The sequence below is a fragment of the Dama dama genome, chromosome 22 (assembly GCF_033118175.1).
Source record: "Dama dama isolate Ldn47 chromosome 22, ASM3311817v1, whole genome shotgun sequence".
Lineage (NCBI taxonomy): Eukaryota > Metazoa > Chordata > Mammalia > Artiodactyla > Cervidae > Dama > Dama dama.
Genome location: NC_083702.1, coordinates 19,409,732 through 19,429,670, shown reverse-complemented (window position 1 = coordinate 19,429,670; position 19,939 = coordinate 19,409,732). Strand labels below are relative to the sequence as shown.

The following is a 19,939-nucleotide window of genomic DNA, read 5'->3' as shown; positions in this document are numbered from 1 at the left end:
ACAGAGGAACTTGGCAGGCTATGGTCCATAGGGTCACAAGGAGTCAGACATGACTGAAGCGACTTAGCACGCACCATGAGGTTTTCACAGGAAGTGTTAAAAAAAATAAGGGCACAATGAGTGTGAAGAGAGAAAATTTATTCTAATATAGACCAAAAAAAACTTCTAAAAGGTAGCATTTGAGCAGATCTGAATAGAATGGATTGTATTTTGAAACAATAATGCACCAGAAAAGCATAATATGCATAAAACAAATGTCTTCAGTCCCAAAGGAATCTTTAAAGTAGACTGGTGCTAAGGTGTTTAGAAAAGTCAATTGTATACTAGAAAGGTTAGATTTTATTATGAAAGCATTGGATATCTTCAGCTATATTTAAGAAGAATGACCTAATAAACTATTTTTTAAGTTAATTCCAAAAAACTATTCATATAAATAAATAAAATAATTGTCAATTCCAAATAAAATGCTAACTTAACAGAACCCTTAAATATAAAAAAAAAATAGCAACTGAACATACATACGATGCTAATTACAAGGTAAGGCAACGATAAAAAGTTAAAAAAAATCTATTAATGCTATTAAAAGTATGAGTTCATACCCAGAATTATCATAATGCTATTTTGAATATTATCCACTTTTTTAAAATCACAAGTTTTTATCACATAGAAAAGAACACAAATTTCACTTTTCTTCAAAGGGATGTCAATCCTAAATGTGATTTAAAACATTTGAGTAAAACTTTTTAGTTTATTCCCTCAAGCTATTGAATATTTTCCAATTGCCATTTAGTAGTTTTATATAGAATATACACTACTTAGACTACTCAGAGAAAAGAACATGGCATATATTATAATTATACAACACAAAAGAGAGCTTTGGTTATATTTTTACATTTGTAAAGTTAAAGTTTGATTAAAATAGTCACTGTTCTTTTTTGTTTTTTTATTGTCATTTCAATTAAAAAAATATAAAAACAGAAAAAAAAAGTTAATTTTAGCAGGCATGAAGAGGACAGGCTAGATGAAAAATATGTTACAATCTGTAAAATCAGAATACTATCCAAAGTGACCCCAAAGACTGCAATTTGGGGGTCTGCAGGGAAATGAAATGTCATTAACCAAGATAAGGAAAAGATGAGAAAGAATTATGGTGATGAGGATTTGTCTAAGACAATTCATCATAGCTTGGAATATCAAAATGTCAATTGATTCACTCAATGGACAATTTCAAAATAAAAGTCTGAGCAAAATCAGGACCTGAAATGTAAATCTGAAACCATTCTTACTGTATTCAGATCCTCCTAAGAGAAAAAGCAAGTGTTCTGAAAATAAGTTCATTATCATTACTAAATTGAGGCTAGAGGTGGACAAGGAGGGGCTCAAAAACTGAAACTACAGGCAAAAGATTAGATAAATAAGCAGAATAAAACTAGAAGACAAGGGGTTAGAGAAGGAAATGGCAACCCACTCTAGTATTCTTGCCTGGAGAATCCCAAGGACAGAGGAGCCTGGCAGGCTACAGCCCATGGGATCACAAAGAGTCGGACATGACTAAGCGATTGAGCACACATAGGGTTAGAGTGGGGGAAAATGAAAAAGTAGTTTCTTTTGACAGAGGAGGGCTTTAGATAATGGAGATAAAATACAGATCACACGTCACTGAATGAAAAAGCCCTGGGTATTGGCTATATTTTTCACCATGTGCTGAAAAGAAGGCTTTTGCTGGGGAAGGGGTTTGTGACAGAAATTTAAGAATATTTTTAGGCCAATGTGAAGAATCAAGTTGTTCCCAAATGGTTGCTGGAGAGGAGCAAGATAGAGCAAGATCTCTGAGGAAATGAGGAGAAAAACTCCTCAAGAACATGAATGGAACAAGCAGGGTATTTGTGAAACCAGAGAATTGAGGAATTATAGATGTCAATGAAAGAATAAGAGTATATGGATTTTTTTTGTTATAATGGAGTGAAGCTGGAATGGGGTAGGAGGTGAGGCAAATAGAACATATAGAACAGTTCAACTTCTCTGAATTATTCTTCAGGGTTGGAATTAACCGGACATGGATCAAGTGAAATCACAAATACCTTAAGCAAACTGAAATTTACGAAAGTGGATTCACACTACAGACGTGGGCTTCCTTTCTTTGGGCAGGTAAAGTTTCTTTTCAGTATAACCATAATTGGGGGCATGTGACTTCTAGGAAAACCAATCTTTATATCAAAAGTTATCTTTTAAATGAATCAAAATTCTTTTATTATACAAAAGCAAAATTTATTATAGAAACAAACATTTATTTAGAGTGAGTGAAGAAATTATAAAAACTTAAAAGGCAAATACCTTATATAGGACTTCACTGGTGGCTCAGCAGTAAAGAATCTACCTGCCAAGCAGGAGACATAGGTTTGATCCCTGAGTCGGGAAAATTCCCTGGAGAAGGAAATGGCAACCCACTGCAGGAGATCCCATGGACAGAGGAGCCTGGCAGGTTACAGTCCATGGGGTCGCAAAGAGTCAGACACAACTGAACAACTAAACAGTGACAATCAAAACAAAAAGAAGCCTTATATAGTGAGATAGAGAACAACAAAGATGAAGAAAATTGGGGAAGGCAACACCGTGAATCTACTATTGACAGTTCTCAATTAAATACTTATAAGTTATCTAAACAGAAATGTCAAAAAGAAAAATACTAGAGCCCAGAAAAAAAATCTTACTTTTATATTCTAAGATCTTCATTAAGTGACAATGGCCAAAGTGTCAATAAGTGAACACAACAGAGTGGAAAATATTGCTATATAACACCTGAAATCAGCTTTCACTTCCTTATTTCTCTTTCCTATTTCTAGGTTCTTCTAGTCGATGACAAGGATCAGCCAATCCCCAATGAGACTGTAGTGGTCAATGTGGATACATTAACATATAATGCCAAATTTACTACAAATGAGCATGGTTTGGTGAACATTTCCATTGATACCAGTAACTTCACATCTTCTTTCATTTCAGTTGAGGTAAGTGGAAATCTAAATACAAAATAAGAAACAAAAAATTCTCTGTCAGAAAGCTTTCACTTTAGACTTTATGATGATGATCTAGTTTCAGGAGGCATTTATTAAACCATCTTGATAGTCCCTTGAAAATCCACCATTTTTATAGGCTTTATTACAAACTAGATTTTAATTGTTTCTTTGGTAAACCACTGTTTTCATTTTGTGTGAAATATTCTAATGTCCTTATGCAATGTACAACCATAAGGGTATTAAGAAAAAGTTATTGATCTTGATTATGAGTGAATGTGCCTAAATTCATATAGTGTAACTTTAAATAAACTTAAAGGAAGTTGTTTCTAGATTACGCTTTATTTTGGAAGGCAGCCTATAATGAAATAAGTAAGCATGGGTCTTAAAAAATCTTCAGCAAATTACAGAGTGACATATATATATGTATGTATGTATATATATAATGTTAATAAAAATAAATTACTTAAGACCTTTATTCTATCCATTAGGTCATTTACAAGCAGAATAGCAACTGTTTTGATAGCAGGTGGCTTGAAGAATTTCACTCACCAGCAACGCACATTGCAAGACATATTTTCTCCCCAAGCAAGAGTTACATTCACTTTGAACCTGTGGCTGGTACTGTGACCTGTGGGCAAACACTGGAGATTCGGGTGCACTACATCCTGAATGGACAGATTCTGACAGATGAAAGGGAATTAACCTTTTATTATTTGGTAAGACTAAAAGCCACTGTAGCTCTCTAATTATATAAACCCTAAAAAGATTACTGTTTAGTTGCTAAGTCATGTCTGACTGTGACTGGTATTTCCCAGGTAAGAATAATGGAATAGGTTGCCATGTCCTTCTCCAGGGGATCTTCCTAATTCGGGATCGAACCCAGGTCTCCTGCACTGCAGGTAGATTCTTTTCCACTGAGCCACCAGGGAAGTTCCAACTAAAAAGATAGAATTTGTATCTAAATAACACCCTTTATATCATTTTAATTTGTTTCTGTGTTTATGAGTGAAAAGAAGTTGCTTCCTAACAAATTAATGCTTTTTCATTCATGTTCTAGTCTCCCCTGAAACTTTAAGTATTTTTCATTTTTTTCTGAGTTCCATTAGAAAATTATTGAACAGAAGAGGAAAGAGCTTAGGCGACATATTAGTCAAAAAGAATGTTTTTTCTTAGAACTCAGTAGATCAATAGACAAAGGATAAAAATCAAAACAGTCAATAGGAAATAAAACGTATACATAATCTTTAGGGAGAAAGTTGAATTTTACATTAATTGGAGAAGTGAAAATTTTAAAAATAAAGCAGTAAACTTTTACTCCTATAAAAGTTCTAAATAATTTACAAGTTCAAGAACTTCTGTGTGACTATAGGGAAAAGTACATTGACAGGCATATTATAAATTGGTATGATACTTTTGAGGTCAGTATACCTACTTATGTCCAAAAATTATAAATATACAAAGCTGGTAGTTACCCAGGTAAGTCTTATGCACAAAAAAAACCCTTATGTGTAGAAAATTCTGTATAGGAACATCAACTATATATAGTGTTTTTTTAATTCTAAAAAAAGTTAAATAATTGACAGTAAGTTAGAATCCTAGTTTTATTGCTTCCTAGTTATGTAACCTCAGGTAATTTACTTAATCTCATCTGTAAAGAATAAAGTCAATCATCTCACCTGAATACTGAAGATAGTATTTATGCTTACTTCATAGAGTTATTGTTGTGATCCACACAATTAGAGGCGTTAACGTAGTCAATGAAGCAGAAGTAAATGTATTTCTGGAATTCTCTTTGCTTTTTCAATGATCCAGTGGATGTTGGCAATTTGATCTCTGGTTCCTCTGCCTTTTCTAAATCCAGCTTGAACATCTGGGAGTTTTCGGTTCACATACTGCCGAAGCCTTGCTTGAAGGATTTTGAGAATAACCTTGCTAGCATGTGTAATGAGTGCAACTGTGCAGTGTAGTTTGAACATTCTTTGGCATTGCCTTTCTTTGGGATTGGAATGAAAACTGACCTTTTCCAGTCCTGTGGCCACTGCTGAGTTTTCCAAATTTGCTGGCATATTGAGTGCAGCACTTTCACTGCATTATCTTTTGGATTTGAAATAGCTCAGCTGGAATTTCATCACCTCCACTAGCTTTGTTCATAGCAATGCTTCCTAAGGCCCGCTTGACTTCACACTCCAGGTTGTCTGGCTCTAGGTGAGTGATTACACCATCGTCCTTATCCGGGTCAGGCAGGAGGAGAAGAGGATGACAGAGGATGAGATGGTTGGATGGCATCACCAACTCGACAGAGAAGAGTTTGAGTAAATTCCGGGAGTTGGTGATGGACAGGGAGGCCTGGCGTGCTGCAGTTCATGAGGTCGCAAAGAGTCAGACACGACTGATCGACTGAATTGAACTGAACTGAAGTCCTTTTTTGTACAGTTCTTCTGTATATTCTAGAGGCTTCCTTGGTGGCTCAGACAGTAAAACATCTGCCTGCAGTGTGAGAGACCTGGGTTTGATCCCTGGGTCAGGAAGATCCTCTGGAGAGGGAAATAGCAACCCACTCCAGTACCCTTGCCTGGAAAATCCCATGGACGGAGGGGTCTTGTATGCTACAGTCCATGGGGTTGCAAAGAGTCGGACATGACTGAGCAACTTCACTTTCCTTTCCTTTCACTTTCTGTATATTCTTGCCACCTCTTCTTAACATCCTCTGCTTCTGTTAAATCCACACCATTTCTTTCCTTTATTGTGCCCATCTTTGCATGAAATACTACCTTGGTGTATTTAATTTTCTTGAATACTTATGCTTCATTGACTACACTGAAGCCTTTGACACAGTTTTCCACAAGAAACTGTGGAAAATTCTGAAAGAGATGGGAATACAAGATCAGCTTATCTGCCTTCTGAGAAACCTGTATGCAGGTCAAGAAGCAACAGTTAGAACCAGACATGAAACAATGGACTGGTTCAAAACTGGGAAAAGAGTATGTCAAGGCTGTATATTGTCACCCTGCTCATTTAACTTCTATGCAGAGGGCATCATGTGACGTGCCAGGCTGGATGAAGTACAAGCTAGAATCAAGATTGTTGAGAGAAATATCAACAACCTCAGATATGACACCACCCTAATGGAAGAAAGCAAAGAGGAACTAAAGAGCCTGTTGATGAAGGTGAAAGAGGAGTGAAAAAGCTGGCCTAAAACTCAACATTCAAAAAACTAAAATCATGGCATCCAGTCCCATCACTTCATGGCAAATAGATGGGTAAATAATGGAAACAGTGACAGGCTTTATTTTCTTGGACTCCAAAATCACAGCAGATGGTGACTGCAACCATGAAATTAAAAGACACTTGCTCCTGGAAGAAAAGCTATGACAAACCTAGACAGTGTACTAAAAAGCAGAGACGTCACTTTGCCTACAAAGGTGCATATAGTCAAAGCTATGGTTTTTCCACTAGTCATATACAGATTTGAGAGGTGGACCATAAAGAAGGCTAAGCACCATAGAATTGATGCCTTCGAGCTGTGGTGCTAGAGAAGACTCTTGAAAGTCCTTTGGACAGCATGGAGATCAAATTGGTCAGTCCTAAAGGAAATCAACCCTGAATATTTATTGGAAAGACTGATGCTGAAGCTGAGGCTCCAACACTTTGGCCACCTGATGCAAAGAGCTGACTGATTGTAAAAGATCTTGATGCTGGGAAAGATTGAGGGCAGGAGAAGAAGAGGGCAACAGAGGATGAGATAGTTGGATGGCATCATCGACTTAATGGACATGAGTTTGAGCAAACTCTGTGAGATGGTGAAGGACAGGGAAGCCTGGAGTGCTGCAGTCCATGGGGTTGCAAATAGTCAGACACAACTGAGCAACTGAACAACAACATAGAGTTATTGCCAGAATTAAAGAAAAATCTTAAAATTATTTAGTTCAGTACCAGACACATGGAGAGTGTAAATACTTTTAATTTTTTGCTGTTTTTTAAAATAAAGGCAGCAATAGATAATACTTACGTATATTTTCTACCTCCCTTCACTATATATTGCTTTGCATATAATAGATGCTTAAAATATATGTTGAAAAAATATGTAAATTTAAAATATTAATATCCAAGATAAGTAGTAAATAGTAAGAAAATTCTAAAACATTGTAAAATTGCATGTGTTATTTAAAGTGTATTGTCTGAAGTTTATTACTTAAACTACACATATTGGAAAAGATCAGAAGAGAAATTTAGTAAACAAAAGTAACTTTTGGGTTGAAGTAGTGAGATTCTTGTTATCTGTGAATTATAAATATGTTATTTGTATATTATAAATATGTAAGTTTAATAACTACCCTTTAAAATGATAATAAACGTATTTCCCTCTGTCTTCAGATCAAAGCAAGAGGAGGCATCGCTCAATCAGGAACCCATGTGTTATCCATTAAACAAAGAGCGTGTAAGTATTTTCAGGCTTTCCTATTTTTTTTCTCTTAAATTGCCCTAAACACTTTAGCTATTTTTTACATCAGAGCAAATGGCTACCAACTTTATTACATCAACCAAAGATGGGGAAGCTGATTTTAAAAATAAGAATACTAGGTTCATTTCAGTACTTTTTAAAATCCTTTTTATAGCGTTTCTATATTTTAAATTTTATTTCCAAAGTAAAATATATTCATTTTATTATTAAATTTTTGTAATACAGAAAATAATTGAAAAATGAAAACAATCAGCAAAGAAAAATTTTACTCTGTATGATTTTGTATTAGTTTCTTATTGCTTCTGTAGGAAGTTTGCTGGCTAAAAACCACACAAATTTACTATCTTGTAGTTCTGTAGATAGAAGTCTTAAGGGGTTAACATCAAGGTGTCAGCAGAATTAAATTCCTTCTGGAACTCTAGAGGATTGCCTGTTTCCTCACCTTTTCCAGCTTCTACAGACCTCCTGCATTCCTTGGTTTATGGCCTCTTCTATCTTAAATGCCAGTAATACACCATCTTCAAGTCTCTCACTTGTATTCCTGCCTCTCTGTTTTAGATCATACTTTCCTTCTGTATTTTCTTGAATCATAAATATCCATTGATATCTGTTAATTAACTTTTCAAGAAATACTCTATTACCAAAGATACGTATGTTTAGTCTCTTTGTTACATGTCCCCAGGCTAAATCTCATAAGTAGCTTCCCTTTTTTTCTGTTCATTTGAATTATAGGCTATCAGTTTACTAAAGCAATTTTTATTAACAAAAGCATATTTGGAAAGATCAAAAAGTCCATTCACCCAAGGTGAGTGAATATTTTCAAGAAAAATAAAGAATATGTATTATAAAGATTAGAACATATCTGTCTTTTATTTTTGACACATCATTTCTCACATTAGTACCTGGCACACAGTAGGCATGCAATACATATTTTTAAACTAATTCCTAAATGAAGGTTAAGATATTTCTTTATGATTTACAACTGTTAAATTTTTTGGAAAAAGAGTTTCCCCATCAAAACTATATTTCAAGAGAGTCTATCTTCCTATCTTGATATAGCTCGTAATAGGAGCTTTGCATAAAAACATTAATAAAACATGGCCATTGCCCTCAAGATGCTATATTTTTGTGCACTCTTCTGCTTGTGTGTTTGAACAAATCTCATTCTTTATTAAAAATTCTAATGGAAGAACTTAGAATTCAGTACTATTTCTTTATTTCGTAAAGTAAAAAAATTGCTAGCCAAAAAAAAAAAAAGTCAACTTGCTTTAAGATAAACTACTGTGCCAAGAAGTATCTCTTTTCACTCTATTTCTCTAGTGGCCCTTTATCTCTTTTTATTTAAGCAGTTCAACACAACATAAAGCCAGCATTGCACTTCAACATTCTTCAGAATTTTCCAAATGAAGATTTTTATTTAATCACCTAACTCTACTATCCACCACCTTTGTTAAAATAATCATAAAAAGCTGGATTAAAAAGACCTTTATAATTAATCATGACTTTTAGATTGTGCTTAAAATCTTGCAATTCTTTGAATTTTAAATTCATCTATTATTAAATTTCTACTAACTCTATCACTAAATGAAAGCTTCTTTTTCTAGTCTATCCATTTTCCCAGCAGGATGAGACAACCAAGGCCATAATAAAGACATATCACTCTAAACCCTGCTCACCATAGATTCTCCTTGGGTCCATAAAATCTCTTATCTAGATAAAAATCTCTCTTACTAAATTGTTTTATTGCTTAAAAAAATTGATTTCAGGTACTCAAATATGGAACAGTCCCTCTAATTTTCCATTTATCATGGATTTTTATGGGACTGAACATTATAGTGGCTTTTCTAGAGCAGGTAAGTTTGTTCCCAATAGCATATCAAAAACCCAATTTCCTCAAGAGGAAATTTCTTCAAAATTAGTTCCTGCTTCCCTTGTGGCTCAGCTGGATCGGGATGGGGAATACGTGTAAATCTATGGCTGATTCATATCAATGTATGACAAAACCCACTGAAATGTTGTGAAGTAATTAGCCTCCAACTAATAAAAAAATTTTTAAAAATTTAAAAAAAAAAATTAGTTCCTGCTTCCCTTGTGGCTCAGCTGGTAAAGAATCTGCCTGCAATGCGGGAGACCTAGGTTTGATCCCTGGGGTTGGGAAAATCCCCTAGAGAAGGGAAAAGCTACCCTCTCAATATTCTGGCCTGGAGAATTTCATGAACTGTATAGTCCATGGGGTCGCAGAGAGTCGGACATGACCAAGAGACTTTAACTTTCACTAATAGAATTTAAATCCTACATGCTGCTGCTGCTGCTGCTAAGTTGCTTCAGTCATGTTCAACTCTGTGTGACCCCATAGATAGCAGCCCACCAAGCTCCTCTGTCCCTGGGGTTCTCCAGGCAAGAACACTGGAGTGGGTTGCCATTTCCTTCTCCAATGCATGAAAGTGAAAAGTGAAAGTGAAGGCGCTCAGTCGTGTCTGACTCTTAGCAACCCCATGGACTGCAGCCTACCAGGCTCCTCCCATGAGTTTTCAGGCAAGAGTACTGGAGTGGGTTTCCATGTCCTTCTCCAAAATCCTACATAATATATTAAGTATCTTGAGAAGTGAAATGAGGAGAAGGAAGTGTCTCTCTCTGTAAGATAAAGCATACTTTATTTTATTTGATGATAGCTGTGTAAATGGTTGTTTTTCCATTTGTCTTGGATTTCTGGGAAACTGTTAAATTTAAGCACTCTACTGTTTAACCATTCATTATGTGAAGTCAGGTGGGCCTTAGAAAGCATCACTATGAACAAAGCTAGCGGATGTGATGGAATTTCAGTCGAGCTATTTCAAATCCTGAAAGATGATGTGGTGAAAGTGCTGCACTCAGTATGTCAGCAAATTTGGAAAACAGCTGTGGTCACAGGACTGGAAAAGGTCCGTTTTCACTCCAATTCCAAAGAAAGGCAATCCCAAAGAATGCTCAAACTACCGCACAATTGCACTCATCTCACACGCTAGTTAAGTAATGCTCAAAATTCTCCAAGCCAGGCTTCAGCAATATGTGAACCGGGAACTTCCAGATATTCAAGCTGGTTTTAGAAAAGGGAGAGGAATCAGAGATCAAATTGCCAACATCCACTGGATCATCGAAAAAGCAAGAGAGTTCCAGAAAAACATCTATTTCTGCTTTACCGACTACGCCAAAGCCTTCGACTGTGTGGATCACAATAAACTGTGGAAAATTCTGAAAGAGATGGGAATACCAGACCACCTGACCTGCCTCTTGAGAAACCTGTATGCAGGTCAGGAAGCAACAGAACTGGACATGGAACAACAGACTGGTTCCAAATAGGAAAGGGGTACGTCAAGGCTGTATATTGTCACCCTGCTTATTTAACTTCTCTGCAGAGTACATCATGAGAAATGCTGGGCTGGAGGAAGCACAAGCTGGAATCAAGATTGCTGGGAGAAATATCAATAGCCTCAGATATGCAGATGACACCACCCTTATGGCAGAAAGTGAAGATGATCTAAAAAGCCTCTTGATGAAAGTGAAAGAGGAGAGTGAAAAAGTTGGCTTAAAGCTCAACATTCAGAAAACAAACATCATGGCATCTGGTCCAAGCACCTCATGGGAAACAGATGGGGAGACAGTGGAAACAGTGTCAGACTTTGTTTTTTCGGGCTCCCAAATCACTGCAGATGGTGACTGCAGCCATGAAATTAAAAGATGCTTACTCCTTGGAAGAAAAGTTATGACCAACCTACAGAGCATATTAAAAAGCAGAGACATTACTTTGCCAACAAAGGTCCATCTAATCAAGGCTATGGTTTTTCCAGTGGTCATGTATGGATGTGAGAGTTGGACTGTGAAGAAAGCTGAGCACTGAAGAATTGATGCTTTTAAACTGTGGTGTTGGAGAAGACTCTTGAGAGTCCCTTGGACTGCAAGGAGATTCACCCAGTCCATCCTAAAGGAGATCAGTCCTGGGTGTTCATTGGAAGGACTGATGCTGAAGCTGAAACTCCAATACTTTGGCCACTTTATGTGAAGAGTTGACTCATTGGAAAAGACCCTGATGCTGGGAGGGATTGGGGGCAGGAGGAGAAGGGGAAGACAGAGGATGAGATGGTTGGATGGCATCACCAACTTGATGGACATGAGTTTGAGTAGACTCTGGGAGTTGGTGATGGACAGGGAGGCCTGGCATGCTGTGATTCATGGAGTCACAAAGAGTCGGACACCACCGAGCGACTGAACTGAACTGAATGACCTCTTAATAATTAATTCCTGCCTAAGTTAACCCTGCTTAAGAAATTCAATTTCTTATGGTTTTAGTTTTATTACTTCAATTTTTTTTACTAATTCATTTTCTAAGCTTATTTTTAATTGGAGGATAATGCTTTACAATGGCATATTAGTTTCTGTCATACAACAACATGAATCAGCCATTAGTTCACATTTATTTTAACCCTGCTGTTTTGTGTATTTTCCCCACAAGTTGCCCTCAAATCTTCTATAGATGTATAAGACAACAGCTTTAAAATAAGTTTATGCTACAAAGATCATACAGAACAAGATTAAAGGTGTGTGAATTAAACACTGTGTAATTCACACAAAAAATAACTAAAATAGATGCATTATAAAAATCAGAAGCATACTTTGTTTTGTACATGATTATGTGTACCTGTGCTTGTGTTTAGTCGCTTAGTCATGTCCGACTCTTTTCAGCCCCATGGACTGTAGCCTGACAGGTTCCTCTGTCCATGGAGATTCTCCAGGCAAGAATACTGGAGTGGGTTGCCATGCCCTCCTCCAGGAGGTCTTCCCAACTCAGGGGTTGAACCGAGGTCTCCCACACTGCAGGCGGATTCTTTACCAGCTGAGCCACTAGGGAAGCCCAAGAATACTGGAGTGGATAGCCTATCCCTTCTCCAGGGGATCTTCCAGACCCATGAGTCAAACCAGGGTCTCCTGCATTGCAGGCCGATTCTTTACCAGCTGAGCTCCCAGGGAAGCCCATGTGTACCTGTATCTCTGCTCTATTGTAAATGGCCTGACGGTAAAGATTGTGTTGCATTCTTTGACTTGCCATCATGCACATGACAGGCTTCCCTGGACATGACTGAGCGACTAAATACATTCATATGACAAGACTTGTGCTGACTGGATCATAGAGATCATTAAAGATGTCTAGAAGTTCTTCTCTCTTGACTTCTTAATGTCTTTTTTTTAATTTAAAAATGGAGACTTACTAAATGTTCTTTCCTTCTTAAGCAGAGGAAATCAACTGTAATCTACATCTTTAAGGAAAATATTAATATCAGTAGTTCAGCATATGTTTACTGAATACTACTGCATAGAATCTGCCTGCAGTGTAGGAGACCAGGTTTGATCCCTGGGTGGGGAAAATCCCCTGGAAAAGGGAATGGCAACCCACTCCAGTATTCTTGCCTGGAGAATTCCATGGAAAGAGGAGCCTGGAGAGCTACAGTCCATGGGGTCACATAGAGTCAGACACGACTGAGAGACTAACACTTTCGCTTTCACTGCAAGGACAATGGCATAAAGGCAGGTCTTTTTGTAACTTTAGTACACTCCACATGTAAATAAGTAAAATAATTTGAGAGGCTCCTCTTTAAAAATTGAAGCTCCTTCCTCTTCCTAATCTATTATCTTGAACTTTCTTTACTTTGCAGTAAAAGGGGTATTTTCCTTCTCCTTTCGAGTGGAATCGAACCTGGCTCCTATAGCCCAGTTACTTGTTTATACCGTTTTACCTAATGGAGAAGTTGTCGCAGATACTGAGAAGCTCGACATTGAAAACTGTTTTGCCAATGAGGTGGGTGTTTTGTTTAAGACCAGTCCTTTTCTTCATCTCCCCTTTTTGAGCAATGAAAAAATAAGGAACTTATGTTCATTAAAAGACTGTCAGGTAGTGCTCCTAAAACTTTCTGCCAAAGGATCTCTAACAGCAGAGAATGATAACAAAACGTGAGCAGTTTTGAGTCTAATGGAGTAGTTCAAAGCAGGTGGCCATTAGCACGATTTCTTGGAAGTCTCGTGTTTAATCTGAAAATTCATGAGGAATTCAAAATATATTCAAGGGACTTTCCTGGGGTGTGTGCTGTGTGCTAAATTGCTTCACTCATATCCAACTCTTTGTGACCCTAGGGACCATAGCCCACCAGGCTCCTCTGTCCATGGGATTCTCCAGGCATGAATACTGGAGTGGGTTGCCATGCCCTCCTCCAGGGGATCATTCTGATCCAGGGATCAAACCCACATCTCTTACATGTCCTTCATTGCAGGTGGATTCTTGATCACTAGCACCACCTGGGAAGCCTGGGGTAGAAGAGTGTTTTAAGATTGTAACAATTGGAAAATTCATTGCTATAATTATATCCTCCTTACAGGTAAATCTGAGCTTCTCCTCAGCCCAAGGCCTTCCAGCCTCAAACACCATCCTGAAGGTCACAGCTGCTCCTTACTCCCTCTGTGGCCTCCGAGCCGTGGACCAGAGTGTCCTGTTAATGAAGCCTGAAGCTGAGCTCTCGCCTCAATCAGTGAGTCCCATCTCAGTCTCAGATATCAGAAAATGCACACATGATATGACATTTCTGGAAGCTGGAAGTTATACCTGCAAAAGACAAGTTCTTTAGAGTGTCAGGAATAGTGCACTAAGTCACAGAAGAGTTTGAATTCTACTTGTTTCTGAAAAGGACATTGCACAAGATGCTTTCCACAGATCATTTCACTTCATTGTCTGCTACAGTGTATCAAAGACTAAGCAGTCTTGCTCACCTGTGCCTTGCACAGTCCTCACATGTAAAAGAGGCTCAACACATTTTTAATTAGTAAATAAATGGGTAATTCCTTAAGGAGGGTATTATTACCTTCATTTTATGAAATAAGAAAACACAGCAGAGTTAGATTAAGCAACTATAGAAACAATGCACCAAAAAATATATTTTAAAGGTGGAATTTGAACCAAATTTTACTCAATGCCATGTCTAACACACCACAATTCAAGATAGTATGTGAAATGTCAAATTTTTAAATCTTCTCTAAAGTCCAGGCACTTACTTGTTTTCAGTATGGACAAACAAGATTCCAAGCAAACTTGTCTTTTAAACATGTTTCCTGGGACTTCCCTGGTGGTCCAGTGGATCAGACTCTGCTTCTACTGCGGGGATCTCAGATCCTTGCACAGGGAATTAAGATCCCATATGCTGCACAGCACAGCTTTAAAAAAAAAAAAAAATGTTTGTTATAATGAAAAACATGTAAAAGAGCTCAGTAGTTTTTTAGTCTTCATTGTCCATTTATTTATTTAACAAATACCCACTGCATCTTGACTACAAGATAGTGCTCTAAGAGGAAGAGTTCTAATGGTGAAAAATAAATGTGGTCTTTGACCATTTTAGACTCATAGTCTCATGTTTTAAGCAAGCAAGCAACAAAAACATATCAACATATAGTAGTTTTAAGTGTCGGTAAGTATCATTTAAGGAATAAACAGGATGTTGAGATGAAGAAAACAGTTGAACAAGTTTTAATGTAGTGATTGCGGATCTCTTCTTAGATTGTCAGATAACAGGGACAGGGGCAGGGAATGCAAAGAATGGAAGCAGCCTGAGAGTCCTGAGGCAAGAACAAGTCTCAGAGTGTTTCCCAAGGAAACAGTAATGACTTCACATAAAGTGGTGGGAGAAAAGGATGGTAGAGGCACTAGGTGGAATGGAAGGTCAGGAAGATCATGAGGAGGACTGTGAACCTGGAGTGGAATTAGGCATTGACAGCAAAGTGAAAAGTGAAAGTGAAGCCGTTCAGTCATGTCTGACTCTTTTGTGACCCCATGGACTGTAGCCTACCAGGATCCTCCGTCCATAGAATTTTCCAAGCAAGAATACTGGAGTGGGTTGCCATTTCCTTCTCCAGGGGATCCTCCCGACCCAGGAATTGAATTGACAGCAAAGGCAGTGATAAATCAGTGAGGAGTTTAAAGCATGAGAGTGACGATTTAGATTTACCTAGTCATGAAGATCCTGTTTGCTGTTCAGAGTATGGGAGCAAGAATGAAAGCACAGAAATAAGAGGCTATGGTAATATCTTAGATAAGAGATGACAGCAGGTCCGCATGGGGTCAGTGTGTCTTTAACAGCCTGAATACTGCATGACTGAGCAGGTGGCCTTATGATGGGGCTTCCTAGGTGGTGCTAGTAGTAAAGAACCTGCCTGCCAATGTAGAAGACATAAGAGATGCGGGTTCTATCCCTGGAATGGGAAGATCCCCTGTAGGAGGGCATGGCAACCCACTCCAGTATTCTTGCCTGGAGAATCCTATGGACAGAGGAGCCTGGTGGGCTACAGTTCAGAGGGTCGCAAAGAGTCGGACACAACTGAAGCAACTTAGCATGCACTCACTAGGCAAAAACTGAACTAGAATGAATTTATTTCTAGGTTACCTTTGCATCTAGTTTCCTCCTGAGTTAAACTTGGTCCTAAAGCAGTAGACTGGGAGAAAAAAAAAAAACAAAAAAAACTTGGTAAAAATGTAATCACATAAAGTGGGAAAAGAAAATAAGTTAAGTATTTACAGAGGCTGTTTCTAGGTGATGGATATGAATGACTTCTATTCTTTCATCATGCTTCTCTGTACTCTCTACCTTTTTGCTTTCTTTTAAAAGTTGGACCTAGGGTCTATCAAACAGAGTGCAGTATGTCAGAAAGAGAAAAACAAATATATTAACACATATGTGTAGAGTCTAGAGAAATGGTAGTGATGAACTTATTTCCAGGGCAGGAATAGAGACACAGACAGAGAGAATGACCTATAGACACAGGTGGGGAAGGGGAGAGTGGGACAAATTGGGAAATTGACATATATACACTACCATGTGTGAAATAGATGGTTAGCGGGAATCTGCTATAAAGCAGAGGAAGCTCAGCTTGGTGCTCTGCGATGACCTAGAGGGGTGGGATGGGACGTGAGGGGGGAGGATGTCCCAAGAGGGAGGGGATACATGTATACGTATAGCTGATTCGCTTTGTTGTGCAGCAGCAGCTAACACCACATTGTAAAGCAGTTATACACCAATAAATATAAATAAAATTCAAAAGACAAATTCAAAAAAAAGTAGGCATTTGGGCTGGGAGACAAAGAGACTTGAATTTTAGACTTACTCAAGCTAAATGACCTCTGAGTCTTTCATCAATATATTTGATTTCTTTATACATTATTTTCTTTCATACAACAACAGGATTGGGATCCATAACATTTGCTATCGCTCCATAATTTCTGTGTCATGTTTTATAATGTTGCTATGGGAGTGTTAAATAAACACCAAGATCTCTTAAACTCCAGGTTGAACATTGTCTCACTTTATAAACTAAATAACAGTTTTTCCTTTGTTCTACTTTGCAGGTGTATAATTTGCTATCAGTAAAGAGAACCTTTAGCATGGGTTATAGAGACCCCATGAATGAAGATGGGGAAAAATGCATCAACGCGGAAGACATAACTCACAATGGAGTGATTTACACTCCAAAGCAGCTCATCAGTGATGACGATGTTTACAGTATCTTTGAGGTAATTTCTCTTCCTAAAAACACAACCTAAATTGATTTCTATCTCATCGTCAAGATGGAGAAGAAATGGATTTCTAAGCTCTAGAATCTGATCTTCCTCTCAACCACCAAAAAAAAAAAAAAAAGCTATGACTAACAGAAAAATATTGAAATGTCAGAGGCATGGAGAACTTTGTACACACACAGTCAGTCATGAATTTCTCTGGTGCTTTAAGAGCAAGAGGTATATTTTTAGGGCCCACAACTTTAACCAAGTTGATCGCAAAGCTAGTTGTCACCATCATATATCCTCTCAGTGATTCTCAGAGATTCCAATATGTGAGAAAAACAAAGCAAACATTTCCCACAGAGCCTCTGACATCCTTTAAAAAAATGAATACTCTGTTGGCAACCACTCTAACAGTCATTTCACAATAAATGAATCAGCAAATGACTGAATACATAAAGTAAAATACTTTGGCCAACAGTTTCAGTGCAGTAAAATTTCAGGTGAATTGAAAGTAGCTATTCATAAAGAAGAATTTACGAAACTTGGAGTAGAAACATTAGCATGCCTTAGGTACATTAGATCAAATGTGTATCTTTAACTACAGTTAGGCAGAGTTATAAAAGGGAAGTTTATCCAGGTTGTGAGATTAAATCTTAGCTCCACCAAAAAGGGCTGAAAACACTCACTATACCTTGAGGAAGTCATGCGTTGTACTGCTGTGGAGGTCTGCCCCTTAGCTGAGAGCAGCTTAAACCTTCCTTTTCTGGAGCCTCCAGAATCAGTTGATGGTGGAGGGAGAAAAAGAAAGCTCTTTATTAACTGTTAAATGTTTCTTTCTGACTTCTTTCTCCCTGTTCCATACCACTGCCACCTCTGACAACTGTACCTCAGAGTCCCACAGTTTCCCAGGCACTCTTAGAGGACAGCAAGTAGTATTTAACTATGACTAATATTGAAGAAGGAGGAAGTCTGTAAGAGGAAGCAAGGAATCAAGCTACTGTGGATGTCTGCATGCATGTTTTGCATGAAGTTTCAGGATACTTAAAACTGAGAAAGAAAAAATGAAAGGATAAATCACAAAAGGGATGAGTTGAACACAGATATTCAGGCAAAGGCATATTTCCCAATAAAACAAAAATAAAGCAAAGTGTACTGACTATGAAGAAAATTCTCCAATATGCAACCCTACAATTTCAAATGAAAAGAAACAAAATACTATTCTCTGCAACAAAGTTAATGTGTGGTTTGAGGCAGGGAGAGGAAGAGAAGAAAAACATCCAAAGCTAAAATACTCAGTTTCTTGGAGGCAAAAGATAATTAAAGGAGCACCAAGCATACAGGAATCAAAATTCAGAAACAGGAATCAGAAGTAGATTCTAATCCCAACTCCCATTCATTAACTGGATGATCTGGACTCTCTGTGACCCCATTTTCATTTTTATGAAATATGTGTCCTCTCCATTGGGTGGAATTTTCACGATAACCCTATGAGTTCTATGTATAATGTTAAGGGTATAATACAAATGTAAGAAAATATTCCAGTCTCCAGACTGGATTGCCAATATATTTTAATAATTATTTTTCTTCCAGTCTGCAGGATTAAGTATTTTTACCAACTCAAAAATCCACAAGCCATATTTCTGTCAGCCGTTTTCACCATATCCAGCAATGCCTGTGACCTATGCAAATGGTAAGGGTGAAAGTTATCTATCCACTAAAATAATAGAAGAAAAGTAATGTTTTGCTGGGTTGGGAAAAAAAGCCATTTTCTTAAGTACTGAATGTTATGACTCTGCAGCAATTTCTTGGTAAAATTTCCTCAAATAACTTTTTTCTCTAAAAAAAAAAATGAATTATGATTTCTCTGTCTCTCTCTAATCAAAATTAAATACAGTCTTGGTACTTTAAATCCTTTTTATCTACTGTGCCTTCAGCATCTGAATTAGTCAAAATAAGATAAATTATACCACCTTAGCAAACAAATCCCCACATCTCAGAGTCTGAGCACCGAACAGTTTATTTTAATGCTCTCACAAAAACTGCTTGTGAGACCAGGAGCTGTTCGAAACACCTCCAATGGTCAAAACACTGACCAATCATTGTCAAGGAGATTCATTCAGCTTTCATCTTGTGACTCCATCTCCAGCATGCCTTTGAAGGTTACTATCTTGGGGAAGAAGGAGTAGATATGCACATGACTTTACGGCCAGCTATGGAAGTGGCACAGATCACGGTGCCCTACCTGCAAGGGATCTGAGAAATGTGAACGATTATATGGATATTATTTGCCTCTGTCGTTCTTTTACGGAAGTCAGTGATTATGACAAGTTGAATAATAGAATAGAATAATTCAGCTTTTGGCAGATATACTGTTAGTCTCCTTGTGTGTCTCAAGTATACATAGAAAAGAGGAAAAGTCAAAAAGATTTTATTTCCTCTTCTGCTGCTAACAGAGACATTTCTCTAGGCATGCTGAGATGCCTACGAATCCTATTTCCCCCGTGCTGTGTGCTGCGCTACGACACTCCAGTCGTGTCCAACCCTTTGTGAGCCTATAAACTGTAGCCTGACAGGCTCCTCTGTCCATGGGATTCTTGAATATTGGAGTGGGTTGCCATGCCCTCCTCCACGGGATCTTCCTGACCCAGGGATCGAACTCATGTCTCCTATGTCTCCTACATTAGCAGGCAGGTTCTTTACCACTAGTGACACCTGGGAAGCCCATAAGCAGCATGTGCTGTGCTGTTCTTACTCACTTAGTCATGTCTGACTCTTTGAGACCCCATGGACTGTAGCCCGCCAGGCTCCTCTGCCCTTGGGGATTCTCCAGGCAAGAATACGGGAGTGGGTTGCCATGCCCTCCTCCACAGGGTCTTCCTGACCCAGGGATCAAAC

The 19,939-nt window shown here is 37.9% G+C and overlaps 1 protein-coding gene across 1 annotated transcript in view; it reads left to right on the top strand.

Annotated features, from left to right (window-relative positions):
* The window catches only part of LOC133043260 (pregnancy zone protein-like), a 53,443-nt gene that overhangs the window by 14,729 nt on the left and 18,775 nt on the right, over positions 1-19,939 (top strand). Inside the window, exons 10-17 of the mRNA XM_061124090.1 lie at positions 2,039-2,148; positions 2,844-3,005; positions 3,503-3,730; positions 7,389-7,452; positions 13,164-13,306; positions 13,881-14,030; positions 16,892-17,056; positions 18,635-18,734. Coding sequence (XP_060980073.1) covers positions 2,039-2,148; positions 2,844-3,005; positions 3,503-3,730; positions 7,389-7,452; positions 13,164-13,306; positions 13,881-14,030; positions 16,892-17,056; positions 18,635-18,734 — 1,122 coding nt within the window. The remainder of the gene's footprint in view (positions 1-2,038; positions 2,149-2,843; positions 3,006-3,502; positions 3,731-7,388; positions 7,453-13,163; positions 13,307-13,880; positions 14,031-16,891; positions 17,057-18,634; positions 18,735-19,939) is intronic.